The sequence below is a fragment of the Bombyx mori genome, chromosome 8 (genome assembly GCF_030269925.1).
Source record: "Bombyx mori chromosome 8, ASM3026992v2".
Lineage (NCBI taxonomy): Eukaryota > Metazoa > Arthropoda > Insecta > Lepidoptera > Bombycidae > Bombyx > Bombyx mori.
The window spans coordinates 2115198-2134720 of NC_085114.1; the positions used below are offsets into that span (position 1 = coordinate 2115198).

The 19523-nt window shown below is 40.7% G+C and overlaps 1 protein-coding gene across 2 annotated transcripts; it reads right to left on the reverse strand.

The window, feature by feature from the left end:
• Positions 1-376: 376 nt before the first annotated feature.
• On the reverse strand, positions 377-19413 carry GlcNAcase3 (beta-N-acetylglucosaminidase 3). 2 transcript variants are annotated; one of them, XM_062669549.1, is made up of 11 exons: positions 19211-19413; positions 18818-18948; positions 14610-14823; positions 12457-12566; positions 7198-7406; positions 6320-6432; positions 4851-5055; positions 4203-4332; positions 3164-3247; positions 1506-1711; positions 377-997 (listed from the first exon to the last, which is right to left on the reverse strand). In XM_062669549.1, the coding sequence occupies exons 1-11, from the start codon at positions 19230-19232 to the stop codon at positions 835-837; spliced, it is 1587 nt and encodes a 528-aa protein (XP_062525533.1). In that variant the 5' UTR covers positions 19233-19413; the 3' UTR covers positions 377-834.
• Between the last annotated feature and the right edge of the window lie 110 nt (positions 19414-19523).

Consider the following 19523-nt stretch of genomic DNA (forward strand, 5'->3'; position numbering starts at 1 on the left):
CAAGGTGTGTGGCACATTTACGTCGTAGATGTCTATGGGCTCCAGTAACCACTTAACACCAGGTGGGCTGTGAGCTCGTCCACACATATAAGCTATAAAAAAAAAATGTTTGCTACGGTCATGGAGTAGATAAAAAATAAAAAGGAATCTGTTTGTTCATTTGTTATATACGTATTCGTTAACGTCCACGCTCCTGTCTGACTTTCGATAAATGTATGTTAGCTAAAATTTGTTGTAATCACTCACGTGACCTGTCGTACTTCGGTGAAACTATAATGAAAACCTGTAGCTTCTACCTATACCAGCAAACATTTGCAATGGCGGGCCACAAAGTTAAGAAATATTCGAAGAGGGCCAGAATTATAGAAAAAATGCATTTTGTATTAATAAAATTTAATAAACAAAATACCTTTTTAATAAACAAAATACCTTTTACTATTACGCATTGATGGCGTGTGAGATGTGAGGCGTGTGATAGATAGGTGAAAATAATGGTTTTTTCCAATAAATAAACTAATACCTGTGACAGACTGCTGAGATAATTATAATGATAGCAAGCTAATTATGACATAATGAAAGCTCTAAAACACCCATGACGAATTGTAGCTTTCAATAAAAATTCGAAGATTTTCAATTATAAACGTCACATTTTATTTTACGCGCCAAAATGCTGACTAGAATATTTAGGATGGATGGACTCTCGGCGGGCCGGATTAAAGATTTCCGCGGGCCGGAGTTGGAAAATTCTGAATGAAACCTGTGCTAATATTATATTTACATCTCTTATTGAATAACGAAGAAATGTTTTTTTATTCTTATATTATAATTAATTCACTAAACGCCTAGGCAGAAGCCAGGGCCGCTGGGTGGCTGGGCATGTATGCCGCGCGCGTTCATTCTGCACGTGTGCTCCTCTAAGCGACAGTGTACTTGATATGTTGCCTGTGATTCGTGGCCCCACAGTCTTTCAGCTACAGCACTAGCTCGTGGCCATACTCTGGAAATAAACAATAAATTATTAATCAAACTGAAAACAAAGTCATAATGAATTAATAAGTCCAGCCAAATAGACTGGCTATCCGAAAACGAATTGGTCCGCTCAGGGTGCAAGTAATACGACTTGTATGTTCCTGTCTCTTTCTAATGCAAGTTTTAAAAGGGGATGTTTGAAATTTGCGGTTTTTAGCTTAAAATATCACAGCACATCATAGCACATCGGAAACTTTTTGGAAAGACAAGTCGAACAATGTCCGCAAGTAGAAAAATACTTATTCTGTGCTCAGCCGGATAACAGTGCTTGTTGTGAGCCCTTATGAGCAGGTCGTAGGCACTACGTTGTTCTTACGTGTTTCCGTTTGATAGGCAGAACAGCCGTTACACAGTGTAACCAAGAGTGCGGCTACAAGGTGATGATGGTATCCATATAGTAATGGGCTCTGGTACTACGTATTGCCAAGCGAGGTCGTCTACCCGAGAACTACGAAGGACAGAAGAAAACAACAGACCTGCTCATAATGTTCATGTCGTTAACAACTTCTGCCCACATGCAAGCTTCGCCACCTACAATGTTGTCAACATTGATGTCTTTGCTGAGGCCGTTGACCAGGTCCCGAGGGTCCTTGTTGAAAAATTCCGTCCAGTCGCCTCCAGTGTTCAGATGATCAAGGTACCAGCCAGTGGAATAGATTAACTGGTGACTTGCTCTTAGGATCTAAAAAATAGGATAGGAATTAGTAAATATATTTATTTAAAAAAGTGAGCACTGGAAATTATATCGTATTTTTTCTTTACGTGGAATATCTTAACAGATTTCAATTTAATTGAAATTTCAACCTGGTGTCTGAAGGTATGCTGCCGCATTTATATTATATTGTTCAAAGCGTTTAGCTCCAAATACATCTTGAATGCAATATCTATGCAGACATTTTAATAAAATAAAAAAAGCTGCTTTCTGGTCTCGGCCGTCAGATTAACTTATGTCATAAGTATGGAGGGTAGAGGTAGGGAGAACCGTCTCTGTGTGTAAAAAGTGTCCGTTAAAATGAGCTACGTATGGGTGGCGCTACAGTAGCAACCGGGTAAATTTTAAAAAAGGTGCTGAAAGTTATTAGAATAAGATAGAGAAATAAAAAAGGAAAAAAGAACTGTAAGCACTATAAACTCACAAAAAGTATTTTATTTAAAGTTGATGATAGGCTAAGGGTATGATATGAAATGCAATCGATATCTCCACGTTTTACCACAGCAATAATTTTAGGTTATATTGACGAAATTAGTTTGGACTACGTAAACATGTGAGGTCTTGTATATATTACACTGTCACTAACTACTCTAGTCATTAAATATATTAAATTTCCTAACTCAGAATACTTCAATCGGTTAACAACTGCTCAATTCATATCGTACCCTGTGCCTAGCTAGCGCCATTATGGAGGATTTTTTAACTGTTGTTTAGTGCTCAAAGTGGGACACTTTTTCAAGCTTCCTCCCATATGGGACGGTTCTCCTTACCTCTACCCTCCATAAATAAAACGTAAACTCAACTGCCAATCTTACGTTGTTACAAAAAAGTTAAAAGAAGAAATGTAAGCTGAAACTGGAAGAGACTAATTTTACAATTGGTATCGAAACAGATAGTTAAATCGTCAGTAGATTTATAGCTCAATATAAACTGTTAATGGCCAGTTTAGTTTAGACACTAAATTTAACTAGTGTACAGCTGGCTTACTTTATAGTTCAGCGGGTTTGGTTTAGAGATGTAATTATGATAAGCTATTAGGTTTTTTTTTCATTTCAATTATTAACTGAATTTATAAGCTTATGCGAACGAGAAAGTAGCGTGCAGGTACAGGTTACACGTAAGCTGTATTTTTTTTATTGCTTAGATGGGTGGACGAGCTCGCAACCCACCTGGTGTCAAGTGGTTAATGGAGCCCATAAACATCTACAATGTAAATACGCCATTCACCTTGAGATATAAGTTCTAAGGTCTCAAGTATAGCTACAACGGCTGCCCTAGCCTTCAAACCGAAACGCATTAGTGCTTCACGGCAGAAATAGGCGGGGTGGTGGTACCTACCCGCGCGGACTCACAAGAGGTCCTACCACCAGTAAACTCACAAGAGGTGTGTCCTTACCTCTACCTTCCATAAACAAAACTTACATTCAACATTTCAGGAGCTTCGTTTTCCTTCCACACTTGCACGATAGTGTCCTTCGGAAGGGGCACGCCTTCATCGAAAACTTCCTATAAATTTTAATTCCACATTGTAATGTAGGTCCTGTGTGTGTGTTTTGTTTAAATTTATTTATATAGGCAAAGACTTGTTTATCATCATCTAGCTCGGTGATTCTAGAATAACCCGTCGAGGTTACTAGAATAGGTAGGGAAAAAAAAATCATTTTCTAATCTGTTTGTCGATTTTTTTTCCCCTACCTATTCCAGTAACCTCGGGGATTTATTCTAGATTCACCGAGCTAGTAGGTGAGCTTATGGGGCTCAAACCGGGAGTGTTGCTAACACTGACCCTAGCAAGAGCAGTGCCTTGCAGAATCTACCACCGGATCGGAAACGCGACCCACTGAGAAGATCCGGCGATAAACTCAGTGGGAAAGAGTGTTTTTTTGTTTTTATTTTACTTCGAAACGAAGCAACGGAATGATGTGGTTTAAAAAAATTGAATGTATTATGTCAGGAGGGTGACATGGGCTATCTTTTATCCCGAAAAAACATCTCATTCGCGCAGGGAAACTACACTAACACGTAGGAAATAGATTCGGTCAGGAGAGTGATATAAGTTATTTTTTATCAATCTCATTCTCACATTGAAACTATATTGACATTTTTCACTGCCCACGTGAATAATAGATAGATAGATAGACATGCAATTTTTTTTCCTACCTATGCTGTTAGCTTTGAGTGGCTATTTCAGCTTCACCCTAACGTGTAGGTGAGCTCATCGGGCTCAAACCAGAGTGCTGTTAGCACTGGCCCCACCAAGAGCAGTGCTTCGCACAATCTACCACCGGATCGGAAACGCGACCCACTGAGAAGATTCAGGGAGAAAGTCAGTGGGCTGTGTCTATGGGCTAACTTTCTCGTCGAGCCTTTCGTCGCAAGCGACGGGTTCGACGAGGACGGTGACCGGATACAATTATTTTGCGTCGACAATGCTCATGTTCTTGTCAGTTCAAACACAAACCTGCCACACTATCGGTCTCGAGTTTTCGCTGAGCAGAGGAATCGTGTTGCGCATGAATAGAGCGTGAAAATCAGCTACCGAAGTCAGGTTGTGCTCTTGTATGTATCTCTGGAATTCTGGATTCGACTCCCTGTCAACAAAAATATACTCTAGTCAGGTTTTTTTTTTATTGCTTAGATGGGTGGACGAGCTCACAGCCCACTTGGTGTTACATGGTTACTGGAGCCCATAGACATCTACGATGTAAATGCGCTACCCACCTTGAGATAGCAGTTCTAAGGTCTTAGTATAGTTACAACGGCTGCCCCACCCTTCAAACCGATACGCATTACTGTTTCACGGCAGAAATAGGCAGGGTGATGGTATCTACCCGTGCGGACTCACAAGACGTCCTACCACCCGTAATTATGCAAATCATAATTTTGCGGGTTTGATTTTTATTACACGATGTTATTCCTTCACCGTGGAAGTCAATCGTGAACATTTGTTGAGTACGTATTTCATTAGAAAAATTGGTACCCGCCTGGGATTCGATCACCAGTGCATAATGCTACGGATGTCTTATCCTTTAGGCACGACGACTTACAAAAAAACAAGGTAGATAGATGCCATTGTTAATTTAAATATTTAGTTATAAGTTTGACTTACCAGCAATCTAGATCGACTTCATCACCTCCGATGTGAATGTATCTATCCGGAAACAAGGCCTGGACCTCATGAAACAGTTCCTGCAGGAAGGTGTATGTGCTGTCCTTGATTGGGTTCATCGGACCGAGACCCACGTAGTCACCGTCTTGGTCGTAGCAATGTGTCAGGAGGTCGGGTTTGGCTACACCCCAGGACCTTGTGTGACCTAGACCAACGATTCTTATAGACTGTCTGTACTGATTAAATATAGCGTATACAAAAGACCGCGCAGCATATAATGATCTTTTTCCCTGCCTATTCGCGGGTAGCCTTAGCCTAAGAGGTAATTCCATGGACAGGTCAGTTCACGAGCTCAACCTGAGAGAATTTGCTAGCACCAGCTCCAGCAAGAGCAGTGCTTCGCAGAATCTACCACCGGATCGGAATCGCGGTCCACTGAGAAGATCCGGTGAGAAAGTCAGTGGGTTAAAGATCTTCTGATTGACTGAATGTTTATCCAGGTCTCTTGGTTACAGAATTGCTGTAGGAAAAGTTAAATGAGACTGAGCTGAAATATTGTAATAATGGAAGTGGATCCATACTCTGTGGTTGATAAATTTTTATTGTGAGTACTGACGTTTTTTTTTATTGCTTAGATGTATAGACGAGCTCGCAGCCCACCTGGTGTTAAGTGGTTACTGGAGCCCATAGAGATCTACAACGTAAATGCACCACACACCTTGAGATATAAGTTCTAAGGTCTCAGTATAGCTACAACAGCTGCCCCACCTTTCAAACCGAAACGCATTACTGCTTCACGGCAGAAATAGATGGTACCTACCCGTGCGGACTCACAAGAGGTCCTACCACCAGTAATTACGCAAATTATAATTTTGCGAATTTGGTTTTTATTACACGATGTTATTCCTTCACCGTGGAAGTCAATTGTGAACAATTGTTAAGTACGTATTTCATTAGAATAATTGGTACCCGCCTGCGGGATTCTAAACATGGTTGCCGCCACCGATCTGCACGGAGACTTGATTGTATAGTAATTTATGCAAATTATAATATTTGCGGGCTTTAACGAGACGATATTCTTTCATTGTGGAAGTCATTCGTGAAACACGTTTATTGGGTATTGGAAAAATTGCTTGTAGTATTTGAGTAGAGGGGGAAAAGGGCGACCAAAGAAGACATGGGTGGAGTGTGTGAATGACGATATGAGAGAGAGAGGAATGAATGTTGAGATGACGGCGGATAGAAGAGAATGGAAGAGAAAAATTAGCTGTGCCAACCCCTCCTACTGAGATAAAATGTGGAGAAAAAGAAGAGAGTACTGGTACAAATCGCCACGTTCTTTGTCTTGACTGTTACGTGCCTGTACCTATGATGTTAGCGACGGTTGTTTAATAATGGCGGAAATCTTAAATTCAACGTAACGAGAACAAAAATAAACTAAAACAAAAAAAATGAATATTTAAATTTACCGGGTACATCGAATTCAGGAATAACCCTGATCCCTCTGTTCCTTGCGTGGTCGATAACCGTCTGAATGTTTTCCTTGGTGTAAATCAAGGTCTCGTGATAGGCTCCCAGACGGCTATAAGCAAAAGCGTGATCACTTTGCTTAGTGTGAGTTTCTTAACGTTCTCGATAGCGTAAAAGTTAAGCCAATTTTGTATGCAGTTGGAACAGCGCCCCTAGCGGCAAACGTACGCAACCGATCCCATTCCATAAAAATATGAGCTAACTTTTACGCTATCGAGAACGTTAAAAAACTCGCACTAAGCACACCGATGAATATAAAATTCCTTTTTCCTATAAACGTATGTTCTTTTTTGTCGAAATTAAATTAGACCAAGGAAATTTAATTATAAATCTGTTAAATCGTGATTGTGGCGGATAGTGGCATAACTATTAATATGCACTGATTTACATGAAACATTATTTTTAAGGTTAAGAAGTTTCCAAATTTCCAGCCAAAATGTGGGACGCTGCCATGTACCGTCAACATTTTAAAGAAAGTCAAAATTTCTTCATAGACATGTAAATCCATTTTTGTCGTAATTACATTAAACCAAGGAAATTAACTTATAAATCTGTAATATCGAGATTGTGGGGGATAGTGAGCATGTGAGTGACATAGCTTTTAATCTATTAATGCATTGATTTAAATGAGAAATTCATTGGTTATGAAGTTTCCAATTTGCCGCCAAAATGTGGGATACGGTCATGTACCGTCAACACCTTAAAGAAAGTTAATACTTAAATTTTTTATCATATTACGGGACCAAACGATGAAAAGTTCTGTTTTTTTATTATTATCAGTTACAGATCTATAAATAAGTAGTGTTCAAAAATATACCTTAAATCCGGAAACCTTTCGCTCTGATATGGGAAGCTCTGGTCGTCAACAATGTGCCAGTGAAAAACGTTCATCTTGTTCATGGCCATAGCGTCCAAAATGAGTAGGATATTAGACATTGAGATGTAATGACGTGATGTGTCAACGAGCAGTCCTCTGTGAGCGTAACGGGGAAAGTCGTGAACTTCACCTTTGTTAATGTGCAATTGCTGAAAAGAAAATTGTAAAATTAGTCTCTTCCAGTTTTAGGCTTACATTTCTTCTTTTAACTTTTTTGTATTATCGTAAGATTGGCAGTTGAGTTTACGTTTTATTTATGGAGGGTAGAGGTAAGGAGAACCATCTCATATGGGAGGAAGCTTGAAAAAGTGTTTTTTTTTTTTTTTTATTCCTACCTAAGCTGATAGCCCTAGCGGCTATTTCAGCGTAGCCTTAACTTTAGTAGGTGAGCTCACGGGGCTCAAACCTGACGATGTTGCTAACACGAACCCTAGCAAGAGTCGTGCTTCGCAGAATCTACCACCGGATCGGAAACGCGACCCACTGAGAAGATCCGGCGAGAAACTCAGTGGGCTGTGTCTGAGAGTTAATTTACTCGTCGAGCCCTTCGTCGCAAGCGACGGGTTCGACGAGAACGGTGACCGGTGCTTGAAGTACCTAAAAGCACCGTTAGTGGATCAGGAGGATCCGAGATGACGTGTTTAGGGCGACGTCGACTGCTTTCCATTCTGTCCGCAGGATCGGGAATGTAGTTACCGGCGGCCACGATGAGAGGGTTCTCGTGTCGTGCCGCTTTATCGAAGTGGCGCATGGACGCCGACTGCAGATACTTACTGATGGACTCTAAGTCCAGGTCGTCATGGAGGTCGACGTTCCTGACGAACCACGGGGCTCCGACGGCTATCCTGCAAAAACGGGATTGAATAATTTGAAAGGATTTTAAGTGTATGCGGGCCGCGTGAGCGAACACTACACTTGCATAGGTCATGACGGGGCGTATGCAAGTTTTGTAGAGTGTCACCTTATTTCTAAGGGACATTTTACTTCGCCTACATATCATCGGGTAGAGACGTCCTAGGATGAAGGCGGCACGATCGCGTACCGTCTTGATGTGGGGGCGGAATGTCATCCTACTGTCGAGGGTGACGCCTAAATATTTGACCTTCGGGGCCCACGGTATGGGCTGGTCGTACATCGTGATTGGGCGAACGGCGGGGGCGGGGTTATTGACGCGCCTAGTCGGGAGAGGGATGCTCAGCGTGGTGTTCGGAGGGCGACCCCTTTTGAAGAGCACCGCTGTGCTTTTCGTGGGGTTAATGTCGATGCGCCACTTCCGGAACCACTGTCCCATGGTGGTAGCTGCGGTCTGAAGTCGTCGATGAAGCAACGCCTTCTTCCTACACGAGTAGTAGATGGCGGTGTCATCGGCGAAGAGCGCCAGATGGGTCTCCGGAGACCGGGGTATATCGTTGATATACAAACTGAATAGTAACGGGGAGAGGGCGGAGCCTTGCGGGACTCCGGCTGTGACGTGACGGGGCCGGGAACGCGTTCCCTCGACTCGATATCGGAACGAACGGTTCGACAAGTAGTCTCGTATGATGAGCACGAGCCTGTCTGGCACTCCCATGTTATACAGTTTGTATATCAAACCGTTGTGCCAGACTTTATCGAACGCCTTCGCTATATCGAAGAAGAGGGCTCCTGTCGGAATGGGTTTCCGCCTGTTCAGCCCTAGTAAGATGTGCTCCGTGAGGCGGTGCACTTGATGGACGCACGAGTGTCTGGCGCGGAATCCAAACTGCTCGTCTATAAGAATTTTATTCGCGGATACGAAGTCCCAGAGGCGTTTACGAAGGAGCCGTTCGTAAAGTTTGCCTATCGCCGGGAGGAGACTGATGGGGCGGTAACTCGCGGTTTCGTTCTTCGGTTTGCCCGGCTTGTGTATGCCGATAACGTCCGCTTCTTTCCACGCCGCGGGAAAGATGCAGTTCGTCATAGCAGCATTTAATATGGTGGCCAACATCGTTATCAGTTGGGCTGGTAACAGTTTAAGCGCGCGGTTGCGGATGCCGTCGGAGCCGGGAAAAAGTGTCCCACTTTCAGCACTAAATAACAGTTCAAAAATCCTCCATAATGGCGCTAGCGTAGGCACAGGGTACGATATGAATTGAGCAGTTGTTAACCGACTGAAGTATGCTGAGTTAGGAAATTTAATATGTTTAATGACTGGAGTAGTATATTTACCTCACCTCACATGTTATGTTCTAGTCCAAACTAATTTCGCCAATATAACCTCAAATTGCTGTGGTAAAACGTGGAGACATCGATTGCATTTTCTTATAAGCTTTAAATAAAATACTTTTTTGTGATTTTTATTTCTCTATCTTATTCTAATAACTTTCAGCACCTTTTTTTAAATTTACCTTGTTGCTACTGTAGCGCCACCTTAATTTAGCAGATTTTAACGGACAGTTTTAACACATAGAGACGGTTCTCCTTACCTCTACCCTCCATAGTTTTACTGGGTATTGAACGGCCATAGGACCATATCATTTAAATTGCAGAAACGGGCTTTCGAGCTCTCAGCCCTTGTTTTTATAAATGGTTACCAGATGTGGAAATACCGTCACCCTCCTTCATACAAGAGTGTGAAGTCTTAACTTTTATCGTTTTCTCACCCTACGCATGACTGCTTTGCACTAGAAATAGGCACGGCGATAGCTATCCGTGGAGCTTTATAATATTGTCTATCACCAACCAGTACAAGTAGTAAGTAAATACACCGCGGCCCGATTTATAATATAGAGTTGAATCAGAATTGTGACGGACTTTTCTGTCGAATTTACCCTGATTTGAATATCTGACTTATCTAATAGACATAGCCTTGATCATTGAGTTTAAATGATTTATAGCTAATAGACATCTGATAAGGACAACTAAAGTGAACCTAAAAGGTTATTGTTCGTACAAATTCAAATAGCCCAGAGTATGGGATGGAGTAAAAGTTTCTCTGATTATTAAAAGGTTTCACAAAGTCTAGTCACTTGATAATATATCTAAAATTCCAGGTTTGAAATGGACGTACCGGAATAAATTGGTTTGGGTAAATATACAATTGTAATTTTTTCAAGTTACTTTCGTTTCAAAACATTCAACTTAATTTTGTTTTATTTTTGGTCAGTTCAATTTTTTTAACAGTTCATTTTAATATTCATCTTTGATTTTTTTCGTTCTTTTACGAACAGCTAACATCGGATCTAATTTCATCTAATATCAGACAGATAACATCAGATTTTTACTGGTGGTAGGACGTTTTGTGAGTCCACACGGGTAGGTACCACTATTTCTGCCGTGAAGCAGTAATGCGTTTCGGTTTGAAGGGCGGGGCAGCCGTTGTACTGTTAAAAGTTAGACCTTACAACTCGTGCTCAAGGCAGGTGGCGGCGTTTACGTATTAGACGTCTGTGGGCTCCGGTAACCACTTAAAACCAGGTGGCTTGTGAGCTCGTCCATCCATCTAAGCAATAAAAAAAATCGTATTTCGTTTGCATTTAACCCCAATTTGACAAGAACATTTATTGAACTGTAAATTAACTATAAACTTAAGGCCTAATAATGGACTCATTTGTAACTTCCGACAGAAAAAATCATTACGTGAAAAGTCCCCTTTCAGGGAATTCTATTCTCTAAAAGGGTAATACTAATAAAAATGACAGCCCAACATAAGGCTTCAAGTTCAGCAAACCCTCAGACGTTGTTCGTCGCCACTGCGTAGAAGTCGACAAATTACTTTGACATTATTTAGTGCGATATTCAATTAAAATACTTGACAAAACGTAATAGGAAACCCTTTTTTCCCTTACCTATTCTGTTAGCTTTGAGGGGTAAGTTTAATTTAGCTACCGAACCGGTCACCGTTCTCGTCGAACCCGTCGCTTGCGACGAGGGGCTCGTCGAGTAAATTAACCCTCAGACACAGCCCACTGAGTTTCTCGCCGGATCTTCTTAGTGGGTCGCGTTTCCGATCCGGTGGTAGATTCTGCGAAGCACGGCTCTTGCTAGGGTTCGTGTTAGCAACGTCTTCAGGTTTGAGCCCCGCGAACTCACCTACTAGTTAAGGTTACGCTGAAATAGCCTCTCAAGGCTATCAGCTTAGGTAGAAAAAAAAAAAGTTATCGAACGTGTTGGCTAGCTTACGGGGCTCATCTTGACGAATTTTCCAACGCTAGGCCTAGCGAGAGCAGTAATTTGCTTAATCTACCACCGGATCGTAATCACGACCGGCGAGAAACTCAGTGGGTTGTGTCTCTGGGTAAAATTTCTCCACAAGCCCTTCGTTGCTTTCTACGGATTCGACGAGAACGGTGAGAACGAGAACGAGAACGGTGCTTGGAATGCCTAAAAGCACGGATAGTGGATTGGGAAGATTTGAAATGACTACGAAAACGATGATATGTTCGAAACTATGGATATTGTTCAATATAAAAAGCAGTCAAAATCTTCGTGAGATAGGTTCGCGTTACAGATATTTCCAGCTCTACTTTAGTCTAAGTAATCAAGATAATAAAGTCAAAAGTGTGCTGGTTTTTCTCTGAATCAATGAAGAATACAGATTTAGCCCGAAACTCAAACATGTGTAGGAGTTTAGTAGTTACGATGACCTGGAGCTCGACTCTGTTAGTGAGTATCTACAGTCGGCATCATTGCGCCATTTCGAGAAGGCGGCACGACATGAGAACCCTCTAGTCGTGGCCGCTGAAAGCTACATACCCGATCATGTAGACCGAATGGTAAACAGTCGACGTCGCCCAAAGCACGTCATTACGGATCCTCCCGATTCATTAACGGTGCTTTTAGGCACCACAAGCACCGGTCACCGTCCCCGTCAAACCCGTCGCTTGCGACGAAGGGCTCGACGAGCGAATTAACCCATAGACACAGCCCACTGAGTTTCTCGCCGGATCTTCTCAGTGGGTCGCGTTTCCGATCCGGTGGTAGATTCTGCGAAGCACTGCTCTTGCTAGGGTCAGTGTTAGCAACACTACGGTTTGAGCCCCGTGAGATCACCTGCACACGTTAGGGTGAAGCTGAAATAGCCTCTCAAGGCTATCAGCATAGGTAGGAAAATAAAATAAAAAAGTAGTTAATGGTAACAATGTCACAATGTAAATAAGACTTTGTATCAGTAATTTTTAAATCGTGCGCTTATCTTCTAACTGTAAAATATGTTTCATGTAAATTTCTATAACATCTTACATCACGATTATCTGAGAGATGAAACAGGTGCGTCCAACTTTCCAAGCCTCTCAGTATTCCCCATATCGATGAGCTCCTGAGTGTGCTGTCAGCGGCGATCGTCAGATTGTCTGAAAACGTCAAAACAAATGTGTGTATTATCCAAATAAGGCTTCAGTGGCCTCGAAGAACTAAATCTCTTCCAAATCACTGCCGTGGAAGGACAAGGGACTCCGCCATGTGGATTTTCCGAAGAAAGCCTCATGAGGCCACGACCCTCAGAAATGAAGGTTATCGAAGCAAGGAGGAGGAGTTGAACAGAGTCATCCTGCATCTTAAGTGGTGAGCGGAGCTATGACACGAGTTCGAAGTTTGAATGGGACGGGTAATATAATGGCGGACCTTTCAAATCACATGGCTGTACGAGCTTACAGTCTTGACCAACGAGGCGAACAATTTCGACAGTTTTTTTTTCAGTGTTACCATATAAAGAATCAATCAACCACTACGTAAATGTCTTGACTGTTGTAAACAGTTGCTATGCGCATCCTGGATGTCGGAACTTGCCCGAAAAGTTTAACCATTTTATCAGTCTCGACCGCCAATCGATTTCAATCTCAAGTGTTTTTAAAACAAACAAAAAACATATCTAAGACATACTGAGATGATAAAGAGGAAATAATACAAAATATTTTATCAGTAAGCAGATGGCTTTATGACCTCGGCGACGTGAATGTCATATCGCCTCAGGCAAGGGGGGTTGCGGTTTTAATGATCTTAGAGCTTGTTACTAAGAAAATATTATATAACGCGCTTTCAGACGTTATTTCTCCGTCGCATCATCAAAGTAGGTATAGAAAGATCTCACGATGGATTTTTTATTTTTTACTACGCTTTTATTAGCTTCAGATGTATGTATGTATGTTTGTAACGGAATCTTTGAACATGAATTTGGTATACTTATTAAGGACCGATGACAATTCAATATAAAATATGAAAGAAAAAAATGAACCAAAAAAATTTAAGAAAAATAATAGTTTCAAAAACTAACAAAATACGCTTTGATTGAAAATCCAACAAAAAAATTAGAAAAAAAAATTGAATTAAAAATAGTGTAAGAAAATATGATTTTGTTGTAAAAAAAGCATGGGGTGCATGGTATAAGTAGTTATAAATATTTTATGAACAGATATGACTAGAAGGGTTATTTTGATATTATCTTGAAAAGTACCCCACGCTTTTTTTACAATAAAATCATTTACACTATTTTTAATTCAAATTTATAAAAATTTCTTTTCTATTAGTTGGATTTTCTATAAAAGCGTATTTTGCTAGTTTTTTTAAACTATTATTTATTTAACTGTATGGACGAGCTCATCACCTACCTGGTATTACAGGATTTCTTATGCCTATTCGCTGGTAACCTAAGGAGTTATTCCAGATTCGCGCGGACGGGTAGGTGAGCTCACGGTCTCTACCTCAGAGAATTTGTTAACACTAGCTCTAGTAGGAGCACTGCTTCGCAGAATCTATCACCGGATCGGAATCGTGACCCTTTAAGAAGATCGACAGCGAGAATCCCATTGGGTTATGGGTGTGGAAACATGAATAATGAAGCCCATAGAACATTTTTGTGGATTATAATTTTTTTTACATGATGCTATTTATTGTAAAGTAGTAAGCGATCACGTAATAGGAACGTAGAAATTAGACAAATAAAATATACCTGTCATGTTATTTTAACACCGGTAAAGTCGCATCCTTCGATACTAGTAACAAACAGCGGTCGTCTTATAATTTACACTACAAAGCTTTTTAAGCCAAAGGTTTTATAACATCGATTTCGTGTTTATTAATACTTTTTTTTATTAAGGAACGATTACTTGTGGCCCGAAAGCCTTTCCAGTTTCACCAGGACAGGTGGGCGAGGAAGGACTCAGTCAGGAAGGAGCGATAACTGTTTACCATTCCACACTTCGATGGCAATAGAGGGGTCTTATTATACCATTCGAATATGGCTGTTGTAGTAATGTCATAGGAATGAGCTATTTTCAATGTCACTGCGTACGCGCCGCTATGGTTGTAAATAGAGTCAGCCTATCACCAGCTTACAAGAACTGTTAATGAAAAAAAAAAAAAACACAAATTAAGCTTTTACGAAATTCAACACTCACAGCTCTCGATCATGCCGAAATGCGGATACTCTTCACAGGGTGATGTCAAGTAAATGCTTAGACTCTTCAGTGGTCCGTCGTATGTATCATCATCTAAGACCTGTTGTGGCGCATTGCGGTTTACATACGGACTCGCGATTCGGAGCATCTCTCTCAGTACCGCCAGACTCCGTTGGACGGCATTCGACAGAATAGGGCAATCGTGATCGACTACCTGGAAAGTAAACCAACGGATTTAATTTTAATAAGTCATACGGTGACGTGATGCGGCACTGGAGTTATAAGCGAAGCCGATTAGTTGATGATGTATCTAATAGGCCTGAAGTTTCGGAAACTCAAATGCGAAGATCAAAGGTTTTTTTCTGTTAAATCCACGACATTTCTCAACACTTTGTTTTTATTTGCATTCAATTTATTTTTAAGAAATTGGTTTACGGTTTGTCCTCGTCTTCAAACGAAATATTGGTGGTATGGCGTCTTGCGAGCCCCCAAGAGTAGATATCACCACTCCCTATTTCTGCTGTAAAGCAATAATGCATTTAGGTTTGAAAGATAGGGCAGCCGTTGTACTGTAAACACTGAGATCTTAAAACTCATGTTTCAAGGTGGGTGGCGGTATTTACATTATAGATGACTTCGGGCTCCGACAACCACTTAACACCAGATGAGCCGTGAGCACATCCAACCATGGAACACTGAGTTAAACAATTATACAATGTATTTACATCAGTACCATGGATATACCTTCTTTAGATTCTTTAGATAGAAAAGCCCGTGTAGGGCATAAGCTAAATTTCCCATCCGCCTTAAGAATTCGAATCAGTTTCAACTATGAGTCTGAAGGGGGCTATCCCACCATAAAAACAGGAAAAAATTAATGCTTCGGTAGAAATAGGTATGATAGGGGTAATCTGCCCGTGTGTACTGACAATACACTCTAATAACAGATTTGTTTGCACTTCGTTACCATAAGTAAATATTATCTTGTAATAACGAGTTTAAAAATGGACAGCATTTCAAAATAAGCACGAGGAATAACCTTTGCAGATCCGTTCAAACTACATAGTTAATTCGCGTGAAGGGCTGTCAGCAAAAAATCTAAGTGTGAAGTCAATTGACGGGAAATGACGTCACGTGTTTGAGGAAGTGCCGCTTGTTGGATTTCTGGGAAAATATTGACTACGTAATTTTGACTACTTGAATGCGATCACGAAAACTGTGGAACACGTGAAACGTAGGTAATATTAGAATCAATTGACAAATGCGAAATCAAATCGATTAGAAGTAATTATTAATTGTATGTACGAGTCGCGAAATGATTGTCATTTGTGGCCACGAAAACTGTTAGTGTTGGAAACATTAAGAACAATATAATAGCAACAATAAACGTGAGATAAACGACAAACTAGTTGTTTGGGCCCACAAGACATCAATCACAACGTGATCGTAATTCAATATGAGTCATGAGTTCGAAGTCGCAACTAACGGAGGTCCTGCCTTTTAAAACGAAGCGGCTGCGGCAGATATAAGCAGCATATCGCGGCAGATATAAGCAGGATGGTAATATCCACCTTTGCGGGCTCCCAAGACGTTCTATCACCAGTAATACATAGTTTGTATTCCAGATATAAAGACTGCTCATCGCACAATTGGCATTTCCGTAGTAGTGTCAATGTGTCACCTATCATTTGCCACGATGGCCGATTAAACAACAACCCGGCCTGTTTGTATATCGCGGATGAATCGTACTTACCGACTTCAAATAACTAGAATGAACCCTTTTTTAATTAATAAATATACAGAGATATAGTACACACGATGATCTATTTTAAAACTATGATACCCTGTCCTTTGAGTACAATTACATACACACTACATTACATACATATGTATATATTGTTATAGTATAGCCTACATATAGATAATAAGTAATATTCCGTGCCTGAACTAAGCATTTCGCGGAAGATTCGCAGCCGAGGAGTCAAAGAGCCACACGCGGCTCGCATACCGCGTTTGCTGACCTCTGGTCAAACCCCATACATTTGTGTTCGTTCCTTTAAGCGTTAACGATAGAAAACAAACACTCCTTTAAAAACAAATACAAAGAACTACAGGTGTATTGGCCACTGTTTGCTATTAACGTAAAGTACACTACGTAATACTAAGGTATTCGATGACGTCACCAGCCCATTCGCGCCGCATAAAATACAAAAAAGCTAACTCATAATCACTATGCGTTTGTAGCGTCCGGTGTTGGAATAGTTGACGGCGAAAAACAATTTTTATTTCGAAACAACTTTAAATATTTGGGTCATTAAACAGAGTGTTGAAGAGGCACTTTATTTGGATTACGATAAATATAGCGATAAATATATTTGGAGCTTCCCTTAACACTTACAAGTGCATTGTCAATATCTAAAATAAATATGAACTATCTAAATGGTCCTTTTCCGACGATAAAGTCAAAGTACCGGCCAAGTCATACATTTTATGGCTCACAATAATTTTTTTTGGGTCAATTCTAATCAACGTATTCATACAACTATCCAATTTATTAATAGTACTCAATGTGTTATCGTTTTCAAACTAATCGCAGCCCGTTTGAAGTCGTCTTAGCTTATAGGATACCACTTCGATAAAGCGGCACGACACGAGAACCCTCTCATCGTGGCCGTCGGTAACTACATTCCCGATCCTGCGGAAATAATGGAAAGCAGTCGACGTCACCCCAAACACGTCATTTCGGATCCTCCCGATCCACTAACGGTGCTCTTAGATACCTCAAGCACCGGTCATCGTTCTCGTCGAACCCGTCGCTTGCGATGAAGGGCTCGACGAGTAAATTAACCCTCAGACACAGTCCACTGAGTTTCTCGCCGGACCTTCTCAGTGGGTCGCGTTTCCGATCCGGTGGTAGATTCTGCGAAGCACGGCTCTTGCTAGGGTTCGCGTTAGCAACGTCATCAGGTTGAGCCCCATGAGCTCACCTACTAGTTAAGTTTCCGCTGAAATAGCCTCTCAAGGCTATCAGCTTAGGTAGAAAAAAAATTAAAGGATAAAACGCACGGGTTTTATTACATATCCTAGTAACATCGAGGGGTTATGCTAGTTCAGCGAACGTGTAGACCTGACGAATTTACTAACACTGGTCCTAGCAAAGGTGGTGATTCGCTGAATCTACCACCGGATCGGAATCGCGACCCACTGAGAAGATCCGGCGAGAAACTCAGTGGGCTAATCTACCCGTATCAAGCAATGCGACCATGCCGCTATTCAAATCCTACTTTATTTATTTATTTATTTTTTTCTTAGATGAGTGGACGAGCTCACAGCCCACCTGGTGTTAAGTGGTTACTGGAGCTCATAGACATCTACAACGTAAATGCGCCACCCACCTTGAGATATAAGTTCTAAGGTCTCAGTATAGTTACAACGGCTACCCCACCCTTCAAACCGAAACGCATTACTGCTTCACGGCAGAAATAGGCGGGGTGGTGGTACCCGTGCGGACTCACAAGAGGTCCTAGCACCAGTAAATGACGGATTTGACTGAAGTATCGACTGGTAGTGGTGCATGGAGCGACTACCAATTAGTAGTACTGTACTGTAAGGTCGAAAACGGAAGCCATAACTATCCTGCCTATGTCTACCACAAAGTAGTAATACGTTCCGCTTTAAAATAGGTCAAACAGAATTGGTTTTTAGTTAAGTGACTACGGAACCCTAAAAATGGTTATGAATTTTTTGTTTACGAAGGCATACGAACATAAGGTGCCGTTGATGAAAAGGTGTCAGCGCTACTCATAGACATCGGCAATGATAGAGGTACCTACTATCAAATAGCTGATAAAAAGTAATAAATATTAAGTACTGTTAAGTAAATGTAATAACAGCCACGCGTATTACGTAGCGGCTCATATGATGTTAAGTGGTCATTGAGGTCCATAGATCTTACAATGTCAATGCCAACACCCAAGTCTCATAGTAATCAATCATGACTGTGTTAATATTCAAAGTGAAACATGTCCCTACTTCATGGCAGCAATAAGCAGGATGTAAAGTTTAACCGTGTGCTAAGTGCAATCGCTATTCCGCCAAATGTATGAAAACACACAAAATAAACATTTGGAAAAATCATTAACTTTCACAAAAACAAAAACAGTATTGTTTAAATAAGCTCATAATTATTAGGAGAAAGAAAAAGTTACCTTAATTTCGAGTATATCACTATCAAATTTGTAATAAGGAATTTCTATCGATTGCATTTGCGGTCTTGGCCAAATTGCACCTTTCGATGCTGGATATTCGGGTCCCGGTTCCACGATATGCAAACCGGTCACTAAAAAAGCGCCTAAAATATTTAAATAAACAAAAAGACGAAACATTTTGTAAACGCGACTGCTCGCTATAAGGTTGAATACAAAATGTTGTGAAATACCCTGTCTCCTAGCATTATATAGTCTGCTAGAAGACAGTCTGTCATCGATAATATTTCACAAAATCAGACTTCCATGAGTGTTGTTGCTCAGTAAAAAATGAAAGGCGTATTTTTGCGCATTTTGTACTATGTTTATAAAGTCTTAGATAACACATTCAAATACCTAAAATATCGCTTATTTCCATAGCTTCATTGGCTTGAAACAATTCAATTTAAATTAACTGGGTTACTGATAAAAAATACATTTCAAACTCCGACTTTTGTCGTTTTCATTTTGGTGTCATAGATTATGAGTTTTAATATTAATTTTAATGTAGAATGCAAGCATAAATTACTTATATTTAGGATAAGGTGGGTCAGTGCGTGAATTTTCTTCCTTTTCTTTCTTCAACAAATTATCTATGCCATGCACTTTGTGGTGCACATTTCCACACTTGGTGGAAATCTAAAAATATATGTTGTCTATATTGATTTTT